The 17,386-nt window shown below is 52.7% G+C and overlaps 1 protein-coding gene and 1 pseudogene across 2 annotated transcripts; both read left to right on the forward strand.

The window, feature by feature from the left end:
* Positions 1–1,211: 1,211 nt before the first annotated feature.
* Positions 1,212–12,526, forward strand: RAPSN (receptor associated protein of the synapse). Of its 2 annotated transcripts, XM_002821807.4 has the most exons (8): positions 1,212–1,486; positions 2,103–2,441; positions 7,428–7,586; positions 8,335–8,433; positions 8,523–8,645; positions 9,044–9,097; positions 11,352–11,551; positions 12,243–12,526. In XM_002821807.4, the coding sequence occupies exons 1-8, from the start codon at positions 1,295–1,297 to the stop codon at positions 12,313–12,315; spliced, it is 1,239 nt and encodes a 412-aa protein (XP_002821853.2). In that variant the 5' UTR covers positions 1,212–1,294; the 3' UTR covers positions 12,316–12,526. The 2 variants fall into 2 exon arrangements, with proteins under 2 accessions (XP_002821853.2, XP_002821854.1); XM_002821808.6 differs by lacking the exons at positions 8,523–8,645; positions 9,044–9,097.
* LOC112135596 (U6 spliceosomal RNA) lies at positions 10,201–10,261 on the forward strand (annotated as a pseudogene).
* Positions 12,527–17,386: the final 4,860 nt, after the last annotated feature.

The raw sequence follows: 17,386 nt of genomic DNA on the forward strand, positions 1-17,386 counted from the left end.
ATGAGATACTGAGTGTTAGGACTTAAACATATGCGTTTGGTTGGGCGGGGACATGATTCAGTCATATCAAGGTGGGGAATGGAGTGGTGTAACTGCTGATGGGTGTGCGTGTCCTTTTTGGGGTGATTAAAATGTTCTGGAATTAGTGGCAATTAATGTGCATCTCTGTGAACATACTAAAAACCACTGAATTGCCCAGCCAGAAAGGATAAACTTTTGCCCTGGGGCAGGAAGAAGGCTGGCATGCAGAGAGAGGAGAAAGGGGGGCTGGATGAGCTGGACTGCTAGCGGGGGCCCCAATACTACATAAGACCTTTCCCTTCTCCACAGTATCTGGTGTTAAAGCTCATTATGAGGACCCTTTCAGCCCGGGGTTGGGATTGGAAGTGAGACACTGAAACTTCAAGGGCTGGGTTCTGGCCTGGGTGGGCATTTGCCATGGAGCAAAATAGCCTCTTGCAGCACATACGGGGTTTCCTGTGCCGGGCACTGTCCTAAGTCCTTCTCAACTCTTTCGTCACTGAGTTCTCATAGCAGTCCAGTGAGCCAAGTACCATTCCTCTCTTCAGTTCACCGTGCCAGGTCACTTGGCTAGGGTCCCACTAGGAGTTCGAAGGAAGCCAGGCTAGAGCTCAGGCCTCTCACCAGCTGGAGGTCTTTCCCAGACTCTCTAAGGTGAGAGTTGGTAAATGGTGTCAGCCTGGGCCTGGATGAGTGACCCACAGTGCTCAGTGAATTTCAGGAACAGAGCCAGGGGATGCTGCGATGGGGGAGAAGCAGGGCTGGGCGCTCACCTGGCTTCCCCGGACCTGCAGGTCCAGCCTCGCTCTCCTTCTCCCGAGCACCTCTGGCCCAAGGCCTGCCCACTTGCTGGAGCTGGCCCCTTGGCGAGGCTGCTGGGAGGGCCCGTGCTGCCAGGGTGGTCAGGGTCAGCGTAAGAGGTGCCGAAGGGACACCCAAGGGGGTGCCCAGGTGGCAAGGTGCCTGTATGCTCAGGGAAGCCACGTCCCAGCTCGCGGGTGGGTGCAGCAGAGGCCCACGTGACCTTGCTGCTGACATTCCTCAGAGGCCATGTGGCCCCAACTGGCAGCAACAGCTGCAGACAGGGGCTGAACCAGCTTTGTTCCCGGGGTGGCGCCTGCTCTCCATCCAGGCCCCACTCCGGCTCCCACCCGATGCTGCTTTTGTTCCCACGTTTCGGGGGGCAGCTGGCACTGTGATTCCTGTGCCATGAGTGCCTAGAGGCACGGAGCCACCAGGGATCACCCCACGTGGGGCACAGGGCTTGGGGAGGATGGGGCAGGACCAGACCAAGCAGCAGATCGAGAAGGGGCTCCAGCTGTACCAGTCCAACCAGACAGAGAAGGCATTGCAGGTGTGGATGAAGGTGCTGGAGAAGAGCTCGGACCTCATGGGGCGTTTCCGCGTGCTGGGCTGCCTGGTCACGGCCCACTCGGAGATGGGCCGCTACAAGGAGATGCTGAAGGTGGGTGTACCCGGCCTGGGGGCGTTCGAGGGTCAGGCTGGGGCCGGATGTCTCCCAGGCTCCCCAGTCCCCTCTCGGCCTCCTCGGGCTCCCCTGTGTCCCATAGGCTGGTAGCCAGGGCCCGAGGCTCTGAATTTATATCTAAGGCCCTGGGTCTTAGATACTGAGTCTTGGCATCAGATTCAGGCCTGTAGCCTTGAACTGTGGTGCCCGAGTCTCTGAGACTGAGGTTCTCCAGCCTCAGGGTCGAGGGTTTGTGGGTCTCAAGCCCAGTGTAGGTTTCAGCCTTCCTGTCTGGTGTTCTGTATCTGAGCCTGGCGGGGTGTGGGCTCCAGGGTTGCGGCTAGGGGTGGGTGGGTGGTGGAGACTCCAGATCTGAGGCTTGGGATAGAAGGTGAAGGCTGCGAGCCTGAGCTTGGAGGTGAGGCTGGGGTGTAGGGAAGGTAGCTGAGGCTGGCGGGTAGAAGCTCTGGGTCTGAAGCTTTGGGATCTGTGGCTTTGGGTGTGAGGCTGGGGGATGGGTGTGGGGCCTCCAAGTCTGAGCCTGCAGTGTGGGCTGGGGTCCCAGGCTCAGAGTCCAGGCTGAGCACCACCTGCCCACCGTCGCGGTGTGCAGTTTGCTGTGGTCCAGATCGACACGGCCCGGGAGCTGGAGGATGCCGACTTCCTCCTGGAGAGCTACCTGAACCTGGCACGCAGCAACGAGAAGCTGTGCGAGTTTCACAAGACCATCTCCTACTGCAAGACCTGCCTTGGGCTGCCTGGTACCAGGGCAGGTGCCCAGCTCGGAGGCCAGGTCAGCCTGAGCATGGGCAATGCCTTCCTGGGCCTCAGTGTCTTCCAGAAGGCCCTGGAGAGCTTCGAGAAGGCCCTGCGCTATGCCCACAACAACGATGACGCCATGCTCGAGTGCCGTGTGTGCTGCAGCCTGGGCAGCTTCTATGCCCAGGTCAAGGTGGGCCTGCACCCCAGGGGGACAGCAGTGTGTGTGGAGGGTTTTGGGGCTCCCCTTTCATGAGGCACACACCCTGTGGCACTACCTCATTCAGCCTTCCTTTTAGGGAGGGCTGAGGAGAGTGAGAATCAGAGAGCAAAAAGGCTTATCCAGGAAGGTAACAACTTGGCCAGGAAGCCAGCAAGGGCAGAGCCAGGATTCAAACCTTGATCTGTCTGACTTCCTGGAGGAATAATGGGAGGCTCTGTGAGGACAGGCCAGCGGCCTGCCCTGCCATGTTTGCTGTGTGGTCTTGGGCAAGTCACCTCTCCTCTCTGAACCTTGGGAGAGATCTGTAAAATGAAGGAGAATAGGACTCACCTTACAGTGGGGTTGTATGGAGTCAGTCATCAAATATTTATTGACCATCTACTGTATCCCAAGACTGTTGACCCAGGGTGTAGCACTGAGAAAAACAGCCAAGTCCCCGTCCTCACGAAGGTTGCATTCTAGTTGGGGAAGAAAGACGATCAACACAGTCAGGAAGTCAAGTGGTTAGGAGAAAGCGAAGCGGGGCAAAGGGCTGGCAGCACTGGGCGTGGGGGTGTCATAATTTCAAATATGGTGGTCGGAGGGCCTCGCGGAGGTGATGTTTGATGGCTTGAAGAAGAGAGGGTGCGCCATGCAGAAATCTGGTGAGAGAGCATTCTAGGCAAAAATGGGCAAACCCCTAAAGCCAAGCTGGACCCTGGGGAGCACCCTGGAATGTTTCCTGGAATGTTCCAGGAAGGACAGAGGCCAGCATGGCTGCCAGGCGTGTCTCAGGTGTGTGCGGAGGTAGAGAGGTGAGAGGAGGAGGGCCAACTGTGAAGGTACTGATAGGGTCAGCCACAGCAGGTTCTGACCCTTGGGTATTTTTTGGCGGGGGCAGGGGCGGAGTTTTGCTCTTGTCACCCAGGCTGGAGCGCAGTGGCGCCATTTCGGCTCACTGCAACCTCCGCCTCCTGGGTTCAAGCGATTCTCCTGCCTCAGCCTCCCAAGTAGCTGGGACTACAGGCGCCCGCCACCACACCCGGCTAATTTTTGTGTTTTTAGTAGAAATGGGGTTTCACCATGTTGGCCAGGCTGGTCTTGAACTCCTGACCTCAGGGATTCGCCCGTCTTGGCCTCCCAAAGTGCTGGGATTACAGGCGTGAGCCACCGCGCCCGGCCGACCCTGGGTATTTTTGTTCCCTTTCCCCTCAGGTATCTGTGCTGTGCTTGGTCCATGGGGGATTTAATGCCTGGCCCCAGTAGATGCTTAATAAATCTTGGAGTTAGTGAGTGGATAAATGCTGATGGATCCAAGCTGGGGTGAGAGGAAATGAGTCACCAAGGATGACAGCCAGGACTTTGTTTTTAGGAAGCAGATGTAAGGGGGAGCCATTCAGTGAGATGCGATAGGACTGGGGCGGGACAGGGGTTTTTAAAAACCTTTTTAATTCTGAAGAAAAGTAAGCTAGGCATGGTGGCTCACACTTGTAATCCCAGCACTTTGAGAAGCTGAGGGGTGAGGATCACTCAAGACCAGGAGTTCCAGACCAGCCTCTACAAACAGTTTTGTTTTGTTTTTTTAATTTGGCAAGGCTTATGCCTATAATCTGAGCACTTTGAGAGGCCAAGCAGGATTGCTTGAGCCCAGGAGTTTGAGAGCAGCTTGAGCCAAACAGCAAGACCCCATCTGCACAAAAATTTAAAAATGAACCAGACATGGTGGCTCACACCTATTGTTTCAGCTACTCAGGAGGCTGAGGCGGGAGGATCACTTGAGCCCAGGAGTTTGAGGCTGCAGTGAGCCATGAGTGCTCCACTGCACTCCAGCGTGGGCAACAGAGCAAGACCCTATGTGAGAGAAAAAAAAAACAAAAAACCCAAGTGTAGGCTTGTGGGGTGTTCATTGCTAGTGGGATGTCCGTGCTTCTAAATCTTTTCAGTTATCAGAATAACTGAAGTTTATACTGACATTTCCAATTCAAATCTAATGTTTCAGGAGCTCCCCTTAACTTATTTTAAACTTGATTGTCTTTTCTCTTAGATGAAAAATCTTAGTTTCTAACAACATAATTAAATATTTGCTTTACCCTACAAAATACGTAAAATAATTCCAAAAGACAATACAAATATTACTCTAGAAAATAAAGACAACTGAATGAAGTTTAAGATTTCTTTGCTGTTCTTATGGCTTTTTTTTTTTTTTTTGAGACAGTCTCACTCTGTTGTCTAGGCTGGAGTGCCAGTGGCTCGATCTCAGCTCACTGCAACTTCTACCTCCCGGGTTCAAGCAATTCTTCTGGCTCAGCCTCCCAAGTAGCTAGGACTACAGGCACACGCCACTATGCCCAGCTAATTTTCTGTATTTTCAGTAGAGACGGGGTTTCACCATGTTGGCCAGGATGGTTGACCTGGTGATCCACCCGCTTCAGCCTCCCAAAGTGCTGGGATTACAGGTGTGAGCCACTGTGCCCAGCCTTGTTTTTGTAATATATCCCACTATGGGTAAACTGAGTACTTTTGTTCCAAAGTCATTGAAATAATTTTTTTTTTTTTTTTTTTAGAGACAGAGTCTTACTCTGTCACCCAGGCTGGAGTGCAGTGGCACAATCTCGGCCACTGCAACCTCCACCTCCCGGGTTCACGCCATTCTCCTGCCTCAGCCTCCCGAGTAGCTGGGACTACAGGCGCCTGCCACCACACCCAGCTAATTTTGTGTGTGTGTGTATTTCTAGTGGAGACGGGGTTTCACCGTGTTAGCCAGGATGGTCTGGATCTCCTGACCTTGTGGTCCACCTGCCTCGGCCTCCCAAAGTGCTGGGATTACAGGCATAAGCCACTGCGCCTGGCCGAAATAATTATTTGTGTGTGTGGTTGTAGTAATATGACACACAGTTAGGGACATTTATTTACTTTTTTTTTTTTTTTTTGAGACGGTGTCTCCGTCTGTCGCCCAGGCTGGAGTGCAGTGGCACGATCTCGGCTCACTGCAACCTCTGTCTCCCAGATTCAAGTGATTCTTCTGCCTCAGCCTCCCAAGTAGCTGGGACCACAGGCACTTGTCACTATACCTGGCTAATTTTTTTGTATTTTAGTAGTGATGGGGTTTCACCATGTTAGCCAGGATGGTCTCGATCTCCTGACTTCAAGATCTGCCCGCCTTGGCCTCCCAAAGTGCTGGGATTACAGGCGTGAGCCACTGCACCCAGCCTTAGGTTTTTGTGGGGTTTTTTTTGTTTTTTTTTTTTTTTGAGATAGGATCTTGCTCTGTCACCCAGGATGGAGTGCAGTGGCTCAATCACGGTTCACTGTAACCTAAAACTCCTGTGTTCAAGCAATCCTCCCTCCTCAGCTTCCTGAGTAGCTGGGACTACAGGCACATTCTTCCACATCTGGCTAATTTTTAAATTTTTTGTAGAGACAGTGGTCTTGCAATGTTGCCTAGGCTGATCTTGAACTCCTGGCCTCAAGCTGTTCTCCCAACTCAGCTTCCCCGAGTGCTGGGATTACAGACATGAGCCATTGCACCTGACCTCCATTTTCTATTTTTAGGTATTTTTCAAATTAAATTTAATTTTTTTAACCTATAAAACATTTATATGGCTTCAAATTTAAAAGTATGTAATAAGGCATATTAGGAAAAGGTTTTTTTGGGGGGGTTATTGACTCCTCTCTTTTGGTCATGTTAACTTGGAGCTGCTTGTTAAATATTAAGTGAAAGATCAAATAGATTTACCTTGAAAAAGAACAGTGAAATGGGGCTTTAGCTGAAGGGAAATGAGGTCAAGAGAAGGTGGGTTAGTTTTCTTTTTTCTTTCCTTCTTTTCTTTTGTTTCTTTTTTTTTTTTTTTTTTTTTTTTTTTTTGTGAGACAGAGTCTGCCTCTGTCACCCAGGCTGGAGTACAGTGGTGCAATCTCAGCTCACCGTATCCTCGACCTCCTGTGCTCAAGTGATTCTCCCACCTCAGCCTCTTGAGTAGCTTGGGACTACAGGCGTGCACCACCACGCACAGCTGACTTTATTTTTGTAGAGACAGGGTCTCACTAAGTTGCCCAGGCCGTTCTCCAACTCCTGTGCTCAAGCGATCCTCCTGTCTTGGCCTCCCAAAGTGCTGGGATTCCAGGCGTGAACCACTGTGCCTGGCCCAGTTTTTATTTTTTAAATGAGATGAGAAATGCCAGACATGTTTGCACGTGGATGGGAAAGATGCTGTAAAAAGAACCTGACAATGCAGAGACTGCTCGTCGGGGGCTGGCATTTGATGGGAACAGGAGCCATCCTCCACAGTGAGGAAAGGAGGCAGGGAGCGTGGGAGCAGAGGTGCGGAGATGGGAGATCTGGTGGAGACAGGAGGGGAAGGAGCTTCTCCCTGATTTTCTTCCTTTTCCTCGTGGAGTTGAGGCGAGGTCATCAGCTGACCATGGGCAGGTAGAAAAAGCATTTGGAAGCTTGAGGAGAAAGTACAAGCCAATGGTTGCATCGCCTCGCTGAGTCTGTCTGATGTTCTTTTGAGCCTGTTGTGCTGCCAGTCTGCCACTGAGCTTCAGTGAACACCTGCTTCCGGGTGCCAGCAGGCAAGCTCTAGTGGAGGGATCTGGTATCTCCCATCCCTGTGCATCTCTGAAGCTGAGGAGCCCATTTGGCATTGGGAGAAAAGAGAAGCCAACTGTATTTTCTTGTCTTTTCATTCATTCACTCGACAAATATTTATTGTGCATCTACCAAGTGCCAAGAACTGTGCTAGGCTCTTGGGATGCGTCACAAGTCAGATGAGAATTCCTGAGTCCACGGAGCGACACCTTTGCACTGGCTGTTCCCTCTACCTGGGCCACTCTTGTCCTGGATGTCACAATGAATGAGCAGGCACTCGGGTCCCCCGCCCCTACCTGCTGTTAGAGAAGCCTGGTCCAGGAGCCCTTGACTTGGGGCAGCCTCTGCCACTCAGTTTGCCTCCTTCCATTCCACGTCCCCTGCAGGACTACGAGAAAGCCCTGTTCTTCCCCTGCAAGGCGGCAGAGCTTGTCAACGACTATGGCAAAGGCTGGAGCCTGAAGTACCGGGCCATGAGCCAGTACCACATGGCCGTGGCCTATCGCCTGCTGGGCCACCTGGGCAGTGCCATGGAGTGTTGTGAGGTGGGGCAGCAGGGAAGGGGGCAGGTCGGGGATGAGGTGGTGTGTGGGCCAGGGGCTGAGGTCTGGGACAGTAGGGCTTCCTTCTTCCAAATCAGCCCCTGGAAGCCCCCTAGGGCTTGCCTCTGGCCCAGCCTCTCTACAGGCGTGCACCACCATGCACAGCTAATTTTATTTTTGTAGAGACGGGGTCTCACTAAGTCACCCAGGCCTTCTCCAACTCCTGTGCTCAAGCGATCCTTGTGTCTTGGCCTCCCAAAGTGCTGGGATTCCAGGCGTGAGCCACTGTGCCTGGCCCAGTTTTTATTTTTTAAATGAGATGAGCTCTCTATAGCTGAGCTCCTGAAGGAAACATTTGTCCCCCAGCCTCATCCCAAACCCACTCCCTTCCAATCCATCTACAGGGGAGGGGGCTTCCTTCTGCCCCAACACCCTATATGGGGTACTTTGAAGGGTAGAGATGGAAGAGGGCCAGTTTCTGGAGTCCCACTGACCTGGGTTCACATCCAGCTTTGTCACTTATTGGGTGACCCCAATCAAGTCACTTCTCCTTGAGCCTCACTTTCCACCCACCTTGCTGGGTGCTGTGACTTCAGTGGTTCTGTGTGTGAACCCTCAGCACCATGATAGATTCGCTAGGCTCTGAGGATGTTGCTTCCCTGGGCTGTCCCTTCAGAGGGGCCTGTTGAGGGGAGGGCACTCCAGTGGTGGTGGCAGAGGAGTAGGCCTGAGCCACTGGCCTCCCTCACAGGAGTCTATGAAGATCGCGCTGCAGCACGGGGACCGGCCACTGCAGGCGCTCTGCCTGCTCTGCTTCGCTGACATCCACCGGAGCCGTGGGGACCTGGAGGTGAGGTCACCGGGATGCAGGGGCTGGGGGCGGGGGGCAGGGGCACAGGCCTGCTGCAGCCTGATTCCATCCCCCACCTGGCTCTGCAGACAGCCTTCCCCAGGTACGACTCCGCCATGAGCATCATGACCGAGATTGGAAACCGCCTGGGGCAGGTGCAGGCGCTGCTGGGTGTGGCCAAGTGCTGGGTGGCCAGGAAGGCGCTGGACAAGGTGAGGTCGGGCCTTTCCCACAGCCTCCAGCCCTCCCAGCGCTCCCCACTTGGGGCCAGTAGGTCAGCCGGCTCTTTCAGCCACTTTGTCTGACGTCAGCCTCACCCTGATCCTACGAGGCCAGGACATTCCTGGTCATCTTCCAGGCTCGGAGAAGGCCCATCACTTGCCCCAGGACCCACAGCTAGTAAAGGGCTGGAACCCTGGGTAAACTGAGGCAGGCGGTCACTTGCCCACACAGCCCCTATGACTGTGCCCTAGTCTCTTCCTGCTGCCTTCACACACAGGGCAGCTGCCATGTCACCCTCCCTAGGCCTGCCCCCCTACCCCGTGCTTCCCTGTGAGCAAGGCCTGTCAGACAGCTCTGCCCGCAGCCCTGGCCTATGCTCACCTTCCAGGCTCTGGACGCCATCGAGAGAGCCCAGAATCTGGCCGAGGAGGTGGGGAACAAGGTCAGACTTGATTCTGCGTCCTGGATCTGGGGTCAAGGGCCCAAGTGGGGAGCATGGGTCTGGGGAAGGGCCTTCCTGAGCCTACTCACGTCATGAGCCCTTCCTGATCCTGGGAGCTGCCTGCAGCCAACCCCATACTCTGGCTCTTTCTCTGCCACCTACAGAGCACTTCTGAGGGCAGGGCAGAAGTTTCACAGCTTGGAGGATAGCAGAATTCCTCAGAAGCTTCCTGATGTTGATAAAAACTCCTAACAGTGGGCTGGACACGGTGGCTCACATCTATAATCCTAGCATTTTGGGAGGCCAAGGTAGGAGGATCACTTGAGCCCAGAAGTTCAAGAGCAGCCTGGGCTGCATAATGAGACCCACGCTCTAAAAAAAATAATAAAAATAAAATAAAATAAATTTTTTTGAGATTGAGTTTCGCTCTTGTTTCCCAGGCTGGAGTGCAATAGCGTAATCCCAGCTTACTGCAACCTCTGCCTCCGAGGTTCAAGTGATTCTCCTGCCTCAGCCTCCTGAGTAGCTGGGATTATAGGCACCCGCCACCACACTGGGCTAATTTTTGTATTTTTAGTAGAGATGGGGATTCACTGTGTTGGCCAAGCTTGTCTCAAACTCCTGACCTCAGGTGATCCACCTGCCTTGGCCTCCCAAAGTGCTGGGATTACAGGCATGAGCCACCAGGCCTCTACAAAAAATGTTTAAAAATTAGCCAGCTGTGGTGGCATACACCTGAGGTCCCAACTACTCGGGAGGCTGAGGTGGGAGGATAGCTTGAGCCCAGGAGGTCAAGGCTGCAGTGAGCTGTGATTGCTCCACTGCACTCCAGCCTGGGTAACAGAGTGAGACTTTATCTCAAAACAAACAAAAACTCCTAACAGTGGCCTAACAGTGGCCTCCACTCCCTGAGCACTGAGCACACACACGGTCCTTATGGGTACTGGGTCCAGTCCTCACTCTCTCCCTGTGAGGTGGGTACAGCAAGCCCCAGTTTACAGATGAGGAAAAGTGAGGCTCAAAGAGGCGTCCAAGGTCCCACACCTACTAACTTGTCTGTTTTAACTACAAAGCCCATGTTCCAAATTTAATAATGGGATCTAGTGCTTGCTTTGGCAGCCCCTATTCTGAAATTGGAACAATACAGAGAAGATTAGCATGGCCTAAAAACCAAAACCAAGGCCGGGTGCGGTGGCTCACACCTGCATTTTGGGAGGCCGAGGTGGGCAGATCACCTGAGGTCAGCCTGGCCAACATGGTGAAACCCCGTCTCTACTAAAAATACAAAAATTAGCCAGGTGTGGTAGTGCACGCCTGTAATCCCAGCTGCTTGGGAGGCTGAGGCAGGAGAATCACTTGAACCCGGGAGGTGGAGGTTGCCATGAACCAAGATCATGCCACTGCACTCCAGCCTGGGTGACAGAGCAAGACTCCATCTAAAAAAAAAAAAAAAAAAAAAAAAAAAAAATCGTCATAATCTTATTAAAATCTTAAAATCTTGAAAACAGGTTCACCACTTCTCAAAGCCTTCCAGATGTGCATTTCTATGAGATCCTGTGCACAGTCCAACCAAAATGCCAAAATTTGGTTGGATTATAGCCACTCTGGTTTACCTGGGTATCAGGCTGATCAGAAATGCTGATGAGCTATTGTGTGTATATTTAATTAATAAAAACAGGAAAGCAAATTAATTATTATTTTTTTTTTTTTTGAGACAGAGTTTCACTCTTAGAGCCCAGGCTGGAGTGCAGTGGTGCGATCTCAGCTTACTGCAACCTCTGCCTCCTGGGTTCAAGCGATTCTCCTGCCTCAGTCTCCTGAGTAGCAGGGATTACAGGCACTCGCCACCACCCCCGGCTAATTTTTGTATTTTTAGTAGAGATGGGGTTTCGCCATGTTGGCCAGGCTGGTCGCGAACTCCTGGCCTCAGGCGATCCACCTGCCTCGGCCTCCCCAAGTGCTGGAATTACAGGCATGAGCCACGGCGCCCTGCCGCAAATTATTATGGAGTCTGTGCACCAGGTTTGGTCATAAAATCTTTCAAAAACATGGGGTCTCCAGGCAGTTCTGGGGGGTGAAGACTTCTGATCTCACCCACCCCCTCATTCTGCATGAAAGGAAGCAAGGTCCCAGAGAGGGCAGGACATTTTTCCGAGGTCCATCAGCAAGACAGGGAAGTGGCTGAGACTGGAGCCTACCTGCACTGACTTTGCTCTCATCCCCCACCGCCGCTCTCTACTCCTGCGGGCCCCAGCTGAGCCAACTCAAGCTGCACTGTCTGAGTGAGAGCATTTACCGCAGCAAAGGGCTGCAGCGGGAACTGCGGGCGCACGTTGTGAGGTTCCACGAGTGTGTGGAGGAGACGGAGCTCTACTGCGGCCTGTGCGGCGAGTCCATAGGCGAGAAGAACAGCCGGCTGCAGGCCCTGCCCTGCTCCCACATCTTCCACCTCAGGTGGGGGCTCCTGGGGGAGTGGACAGGGGTGGGCAGGGTCTCTTCGGGACACTCTAGGGCCCAGCTGGCCTAATCACAGCAATAATACTAATAGCAAACACTTAACCTTGGCCAGGCGTGGTGGCTCACGTCTGTCTCGCAAGCACTTTGGGAGGCCGAGGCGGGCTGATCACTTGAACCCCAGAGTTCAAGATCATCTTGGCCAACATGGTGAAACCCTGTCTCTACTAAAAATACAAAAATTACCCAGGCATGGTGGTGGGAGCCTGTAATCCCAGCTACTCGGGAGGCTGAGGCAGGAGAATCACTTGAACCCGGGAGGCAGAGGCTGCAGTGAGCTGAGATCTGTGGCCATTCTTTTCATAATCCCCAAAGAGAAGTCAGAGAGGCCCCTGAAAGGTCATTAGGTCAGACATCCAGGGCCAGACCTGCCCTGGGTCTGGCTCCATCCCATCCTCTCGACTCCCAGCCCATACTCTGCCCTGGAGGTCCTTAGGGCAGAGGAGGAGAGGGGCAAGCCGGGTGCAGTGGGAGCCTGGGTGGACCGTTCCCTTCCCTTCCACTGCTGCTGAACAGCCACCAGGATGCATCCTAGCCCCTGCAGAGGGCAGGCAAGGAAGGAAGAGAGGGCCCAGGGCCCGGAGGGAAGGACAGGCCTCAGGGGAGTGGACAGGGCCCTTTGCCTCCCCAGGTGCCTGCAGAACAACGGGACCCGGAGCTGTCCCAACTGCCGCCGCTCGTCCATGAAGCCTGGTTTTGTGTGACTCCTGGCAGCAGGCGTGGGCTTCCTCCTCGCCACTCCTGCTCTTTCTCCACTGCACGCCGGAGGCCCATTTACTGCTGGGGCAGCTGCCAGGGCGTCCTCACCACAGCCAAGGCCTTGGGGCCTGCCCACGGCTGCTCCCCTGGGCCCAGCTCCCCTCCCTGCCTCTTTGTACTTTGCTCTTTATAGAAAAATAAACTGTTTGTACCTGGTCCCAGAGATTCCGACTTTCCATGCCCAAGGTCTGAGGAGTGGGGAGAGTGGGAGTGAGGCGCCCCACGGGAGCTTCCTCAGATGCAAGTGTTTCCTCTGCACGTATGTACAAGGGCCTCCATCAGCCCCTCCAGGAACTTGGGATGCCACAGAGACGCGATCCGTGCAGTGAGAAGCTGACATGCGGGGGGTGGGAGGGTATATGATAAACAGGAAACACACAGTTTGGAAAGCCTGGTAGGAAGCTGCCATAGACGAATCGTGTCTCCCCAGATTCCCGTGTTGAAGCCTTAGTCCGTTTGGGCTGTCGTAACAAAACAGACTGGGTGGCTTGTAAACAACAGGAATTGATATCTCACAGTTCTGGAGGCTGGGAAGTCCAAGATCAAGGCACCTGCAGATTGGGTGTCTGGTGAGGGCGCACATTCTTTTTCACAGATGGAGTCTTCTTGCTGTGTTCTTGCATGGTGGAAGGGACAAGGAAGTTCTCTGCATTCCTTTTTTTTTTTTTTTGAGACAGGGTCTCACTCTGTCACCCAGGCTGGAGTGCAGTGGTGAGATCTCAGCTCATTGCAACCTCCGCCTCCCGGGTTCAAGCAATTCTCCTGCCTCAGCCTCCCGAGTAGCTGGAATTACAGACACGCATCAACACGCCTGGCTAATTTTTGTATTTTTAGTAGAGACGGGGTTTCACCAAGTTGGCTAGGCTGGTCTCTAACTCCTGACCTCAAAAGATCCACCTGTCTTGGCCTCCCAAAGTGCTGGGATTACAGGCGAGAACCACCATGCCGGGCACAGTCCCTTAATAAGGGCACTAATCCCATTTATAAGGGCTCCACCCTCATGACCTAATTGCCTCCCAAAGGCTTCACCTGCCTAATAGGACAGTCCTAGCAGGCTCATATAAAGTGATAAGTTCTTTGTAACAATAAAGAGTAGAGCCTGGTTGTGTGCAGTGGTTCCTGCTTGTAATTCCAGCACTTTGGGAGGCCGAGGTGGGTGGGTCACTTGAGCCCAGGAGTTCAAGACCAGCCTGTACAACACAGCAAAACCCTGTCTCTAGAAAAAAAAAAATACAAAAATTAGTCAGCATGGTGGCACACACCTGTAGTCCCAGCTACTCGGGAGGATGAAGCAGGAGAATCTCTTGAACCTGGGAGGCAGAGGTTGCAGTGAGCCGAGATCATACTACTGCACTTCAGCCTGGGGGACAGAGCAATACTCTGTCTCAAAAAAAAATAAGAGTAGAGGCCTGGCGCAGTGGCTCACACCTGTAATCCCAGCACTCTGGGAGGCAGAGGAGAGGTTGGATCACCTGAGGTCAGGAGTTTGAGACCAGCCTGACCAACATGGTGAAACCCCGTCTCTACTAAAAATACAAACATTAGCTGGGCGCGGTGGTGGGTGCCTGTAATCCCAGCTCCTCGGGAGGCTGAAGCAGGAGAATCGCTTGATCCCAGGAGGTGGCAGTTGTGGTGAGCTGAGATTGTGCCATTGCACTCCAGCCTGGGCAACAGAGCGAGACTCCATCTCAAAAAAGAAAAAAGAGTAGAGCCTGGTCCCTCTTCCTCATGTTCATCCCCCTCCCTAAACCAGTCCTAAAACCATTAAGTGGGACAGAGCAAGAACAAGCATCTGTGTGGAGGGGTGACCTGGTGTGAGGCATTGGAATCTAAGCAGGCTGAAGAGTGTCCACACAGGGGAAGGCCTGGGGTGAGAGGTCAGAACCTGTGTGGAGAGAGGAGGGAATCCACACATGGGGTTGGGTTGTTCTGAAGTGTCAGAGACCAAGCCCAAGGAGGGGCAGCCTGGCGTGGGCCATTGGGACCTCACCAGGGTAAGGAGGCATCCAAATTGGTGAAGGTTTGTGTGAGGCATCAGAGCTTGAGTAGAGCGAATAGGCCATGCACGTGATTTGGGGCATCCTGGCGGGGGGCATTAGGTCAAGGATGGAGTGAAGAGGGTTCTGTGTGTGGAAGTGAGTGGCAGCGGAACACTGGGTACACAGAGGGGGTTGATCAAACAAGTAAGTAGGTCGGGTGCGGTGGCTCACAGTCTATAATCCCAGCACTCTGGGAGGCCGAGGCAAGTGGATCACTTGACGTCAGGAGTTCGAGAGCAGCCTGGCCAACATGGTGAAACCCCATCTCTACTAAAAATACAAAAAAAAAATTAGCCTGGCGTGGTGGCAGGCGCCTGTAGTCCCAGCTACTCGGGAGGCTGAGACAGGAGAATGGTGTGAACCCAGGAAGCGGAGTTTGCAGTGAGCCGAGATCCTGCCACTGCACTCCAGCCTGGGTGACAGAGCAAGACTCTGTCTCAAAAAAAAAAAAAAAAAAAATTATCTGGGCGTGGTGGCGCACACTTGTAATCCCAGCTACCCAGGAGGCTGAGGCAGGAGAATCCCTTGAGCCCAGGAGGTGGAGGTTGCAGTGAGCTGAGATCACTGGGCAACAAGAGTGAGACTCCATCTCAAAAAAAAAAAAAAGTAGGTAGATTAAGGACAGTGGAAGGCAGGCAGTTTTCTCACTTTTTTTTTTTTTTTAGATGGAGTCTTGCTTTGTCACCCAGGCTGGAGTGCAATGCCTCCATCTTGGCTCACTGCAACCTCTGCCTCCTGGGTTGAAGCAATTCTCCTGCCTCAGCCTCCTGAGTAGCTGGGACTACAGGCATGTGCCACCATGCCAGCTAATTTTTTGCATTTTTAGTAGAGACAGGGTTTCACTGTGTCAGCCAGGATGGTCTCGATCTCCTGACCCCATGATCCCCCTGCCTCAGCCTCCCAAAGTGCTGAGATTACAGGTGTGAGCCACCGTGCCTGGCCGCTTTCTCACTATTGATGGAGAGAATTACAAATATGGAAAGGGAGAGAACCAGAGTGGACCCTGTGGCGTTGAATTAGAATTGTAAGAATCAGTGTGAACTCATGGACTTCAAAATATACGGGTAGATCTAGAAATAAATATAGTTATAAATGTGTGTGTCCACCAGCCTGGGCACAGTGATATGCCAACAGCAATGAGCTCACCCAGCAGCCAGGGCTTGGCTTCGAAACACCACGTTTCACTAAAAGGAACCAAGGCTCTTTGGTTAAGGGCCTGATTCCAGGGCTGGGTCATGGAGAGTACAAGATGAGCCAGAGCTATTTTGTGCGCCAGAAAGCAAGGGAAGTTGAAAGAATAATGAGGAAAACTCAAAGGACACAGGAGCCAGCTTGGATGGGCTCCCAGCGGCCAATGATAATGAGTAACAGTGATTGTCTCAGCTCAGGCTGCCGTAACAAAGCACCTTAGGATGGGAAGCTTAAACAACTAAAACTTACAGTTCTAGAGACAGGACATCCAAGATCGAGATGCCAGAAAATTCAAGAAGCCTCTCCTCCTGACTTGCCCTTCTCTCTGTGTTCTTACAAGACTTTCCCCTATGCTCCTGTGGTGACAGCAAGATCGAGCTCTCTCTCTCTCTTTTTATTTTATGTATTTATTTATTTTTGAGACAGAGTCTCGCTCTGTTGCCCAGGCTGGAGTGCAGTGGCGTGATCTTGGCTCACTGCCTCAGCCTCCCAAGTAGCCAGGATTACAGGTATGTGCCACTACACCCACCTAATTTTTGTATTTTTAGTAGAGATAGGGTTTCACCATGTTGGTCAGGCTGGTCATGAAGTCCTGGACTCAAGCAATCCGCCTGCCTCAGCCTCCCAAAATGCTGGGATTACAGGCACGTGTCACCACACCCGGCTAATTTTTGTATTTTTAGTAGAGACAGGATTTGGCCATGTTGGCCAGGCTGGTCTCGAACACCTGACCTCAGGTGATCTGCCCCCTGCCCCCCAGTCTCTTTCCCTCCCTCCCTCCCTCCCTTTGTCTTCCTCTTCCTATAAAGGCACTAATTGGCTGGGTGTGGTGGCTCACACCTGTAACTCCAGTAGTTTGGGAGGCGGAGGCAGGCAAATCACTTGAGGTCAGCAGTTCGAGACCAGCCTGGGCAACACGGCGAAACCCCGTCTCTACTAAAAATACAAAAATTAGCCACGTGTGGTGGTGTACATCTGTAATCCCAACTACTTGGGAGGCTGAGGTGGGAGTATCACTTGAGCCCAGGAGGCAGAGGCTGCAATGAGCTGAGATGGCACCACTGCACTCCAGCCTGGGCCAGAGTGAGACCCTGTGGAAAAAAAAAAAAAAAAGGCTGGGCCTCATTGAGAAGGTGGCATGTGAGTGAAACCTTAAAGGAGGTGAGAGACTGAACTAAGCAGATTTCCTGGAGAGAGCGTTCTCCTACAGAACAGAATCCTAAGACAGGAGCTTGCCTGATATGCTCAGGAGCAGCAGGGAGGCCTGTAAGTGAGCAGGAGGGAAGGAGGAGGAGTGGAGGCTGGGAGGAGAGTGTGGTGTGAACACACGCAGGCCTTGGGAAGGACTTTGGCTCCTGCTGTGGCGAGTCGGGCACCTGCTGAGGATTTTGAGCAGAGGAATGACGTGATCTGACTTGGTTTTACAAGAATTCCTCTGGTTGCTACGTGGAGAACAGATTCGATACAAGACAGCTGGCCTGAATGTTTCAAAAATGCCAAGGCCATGAAAGACCAAAATGTTTGGGAGACTGTTCCAGAATAAAGGAGATTAAAGAGCTGTGACAACTAAATGGATCATGTGACCCTTGACTTGATGCTGGATTTTAAAAATTATTTTATTTTATTTTATTTATTTATTTTTTAGACAGAGTCTCGCTGTGTTGCCCAGGCTGGAGTGCAGTGGTGCGATATCGGCTCACTGCAACCTCCACCTTCCAGGTTCAAGCAATTCTCCTGCCTCAGCCTCCCAAGTAGCTGGGATTACAGGTGCCCACCACAGCGCCCA

The sequence above is a fragment of the Pongo abelii genome, chromosome 9 (genome assembly GCF_028885655.2).
Source record: "Pongo abelii isolate AG06213 chromosome 9, NHGRI_mPonAbe1-v2.0_pri, whole genome shotgun sequence".
Taxonomy (NCBI): Eukaryota; Metazoa; Chordata; class Mammalia; order Primates; family Hominidae; genus Pongo; species Pongo abelii.

Coding starts and splice junctions, on each gene's coding strand:
- RAPSN (XM_002821807.4), top strand. CDS start 1,295: ATGGGGCAGGACCAGACCAAGCAGCAGATCGAGAAGGGGCTCCAGCTG. Junction 1,487..2,102: donor GCTACAAGGAGATGCTGAAG/GTGGGTGTACCC, acceptor CGCGGTGTGCAG/TTTGCTGTGGTCCAGATCGA. Junction 11,552..12,242: donor TCCCACATCTTCCACCTCAG/GTGGGGGCTCCT, acceptor TTGCCTCCCCAG/GTGCCTGCAGAACAACGGGA.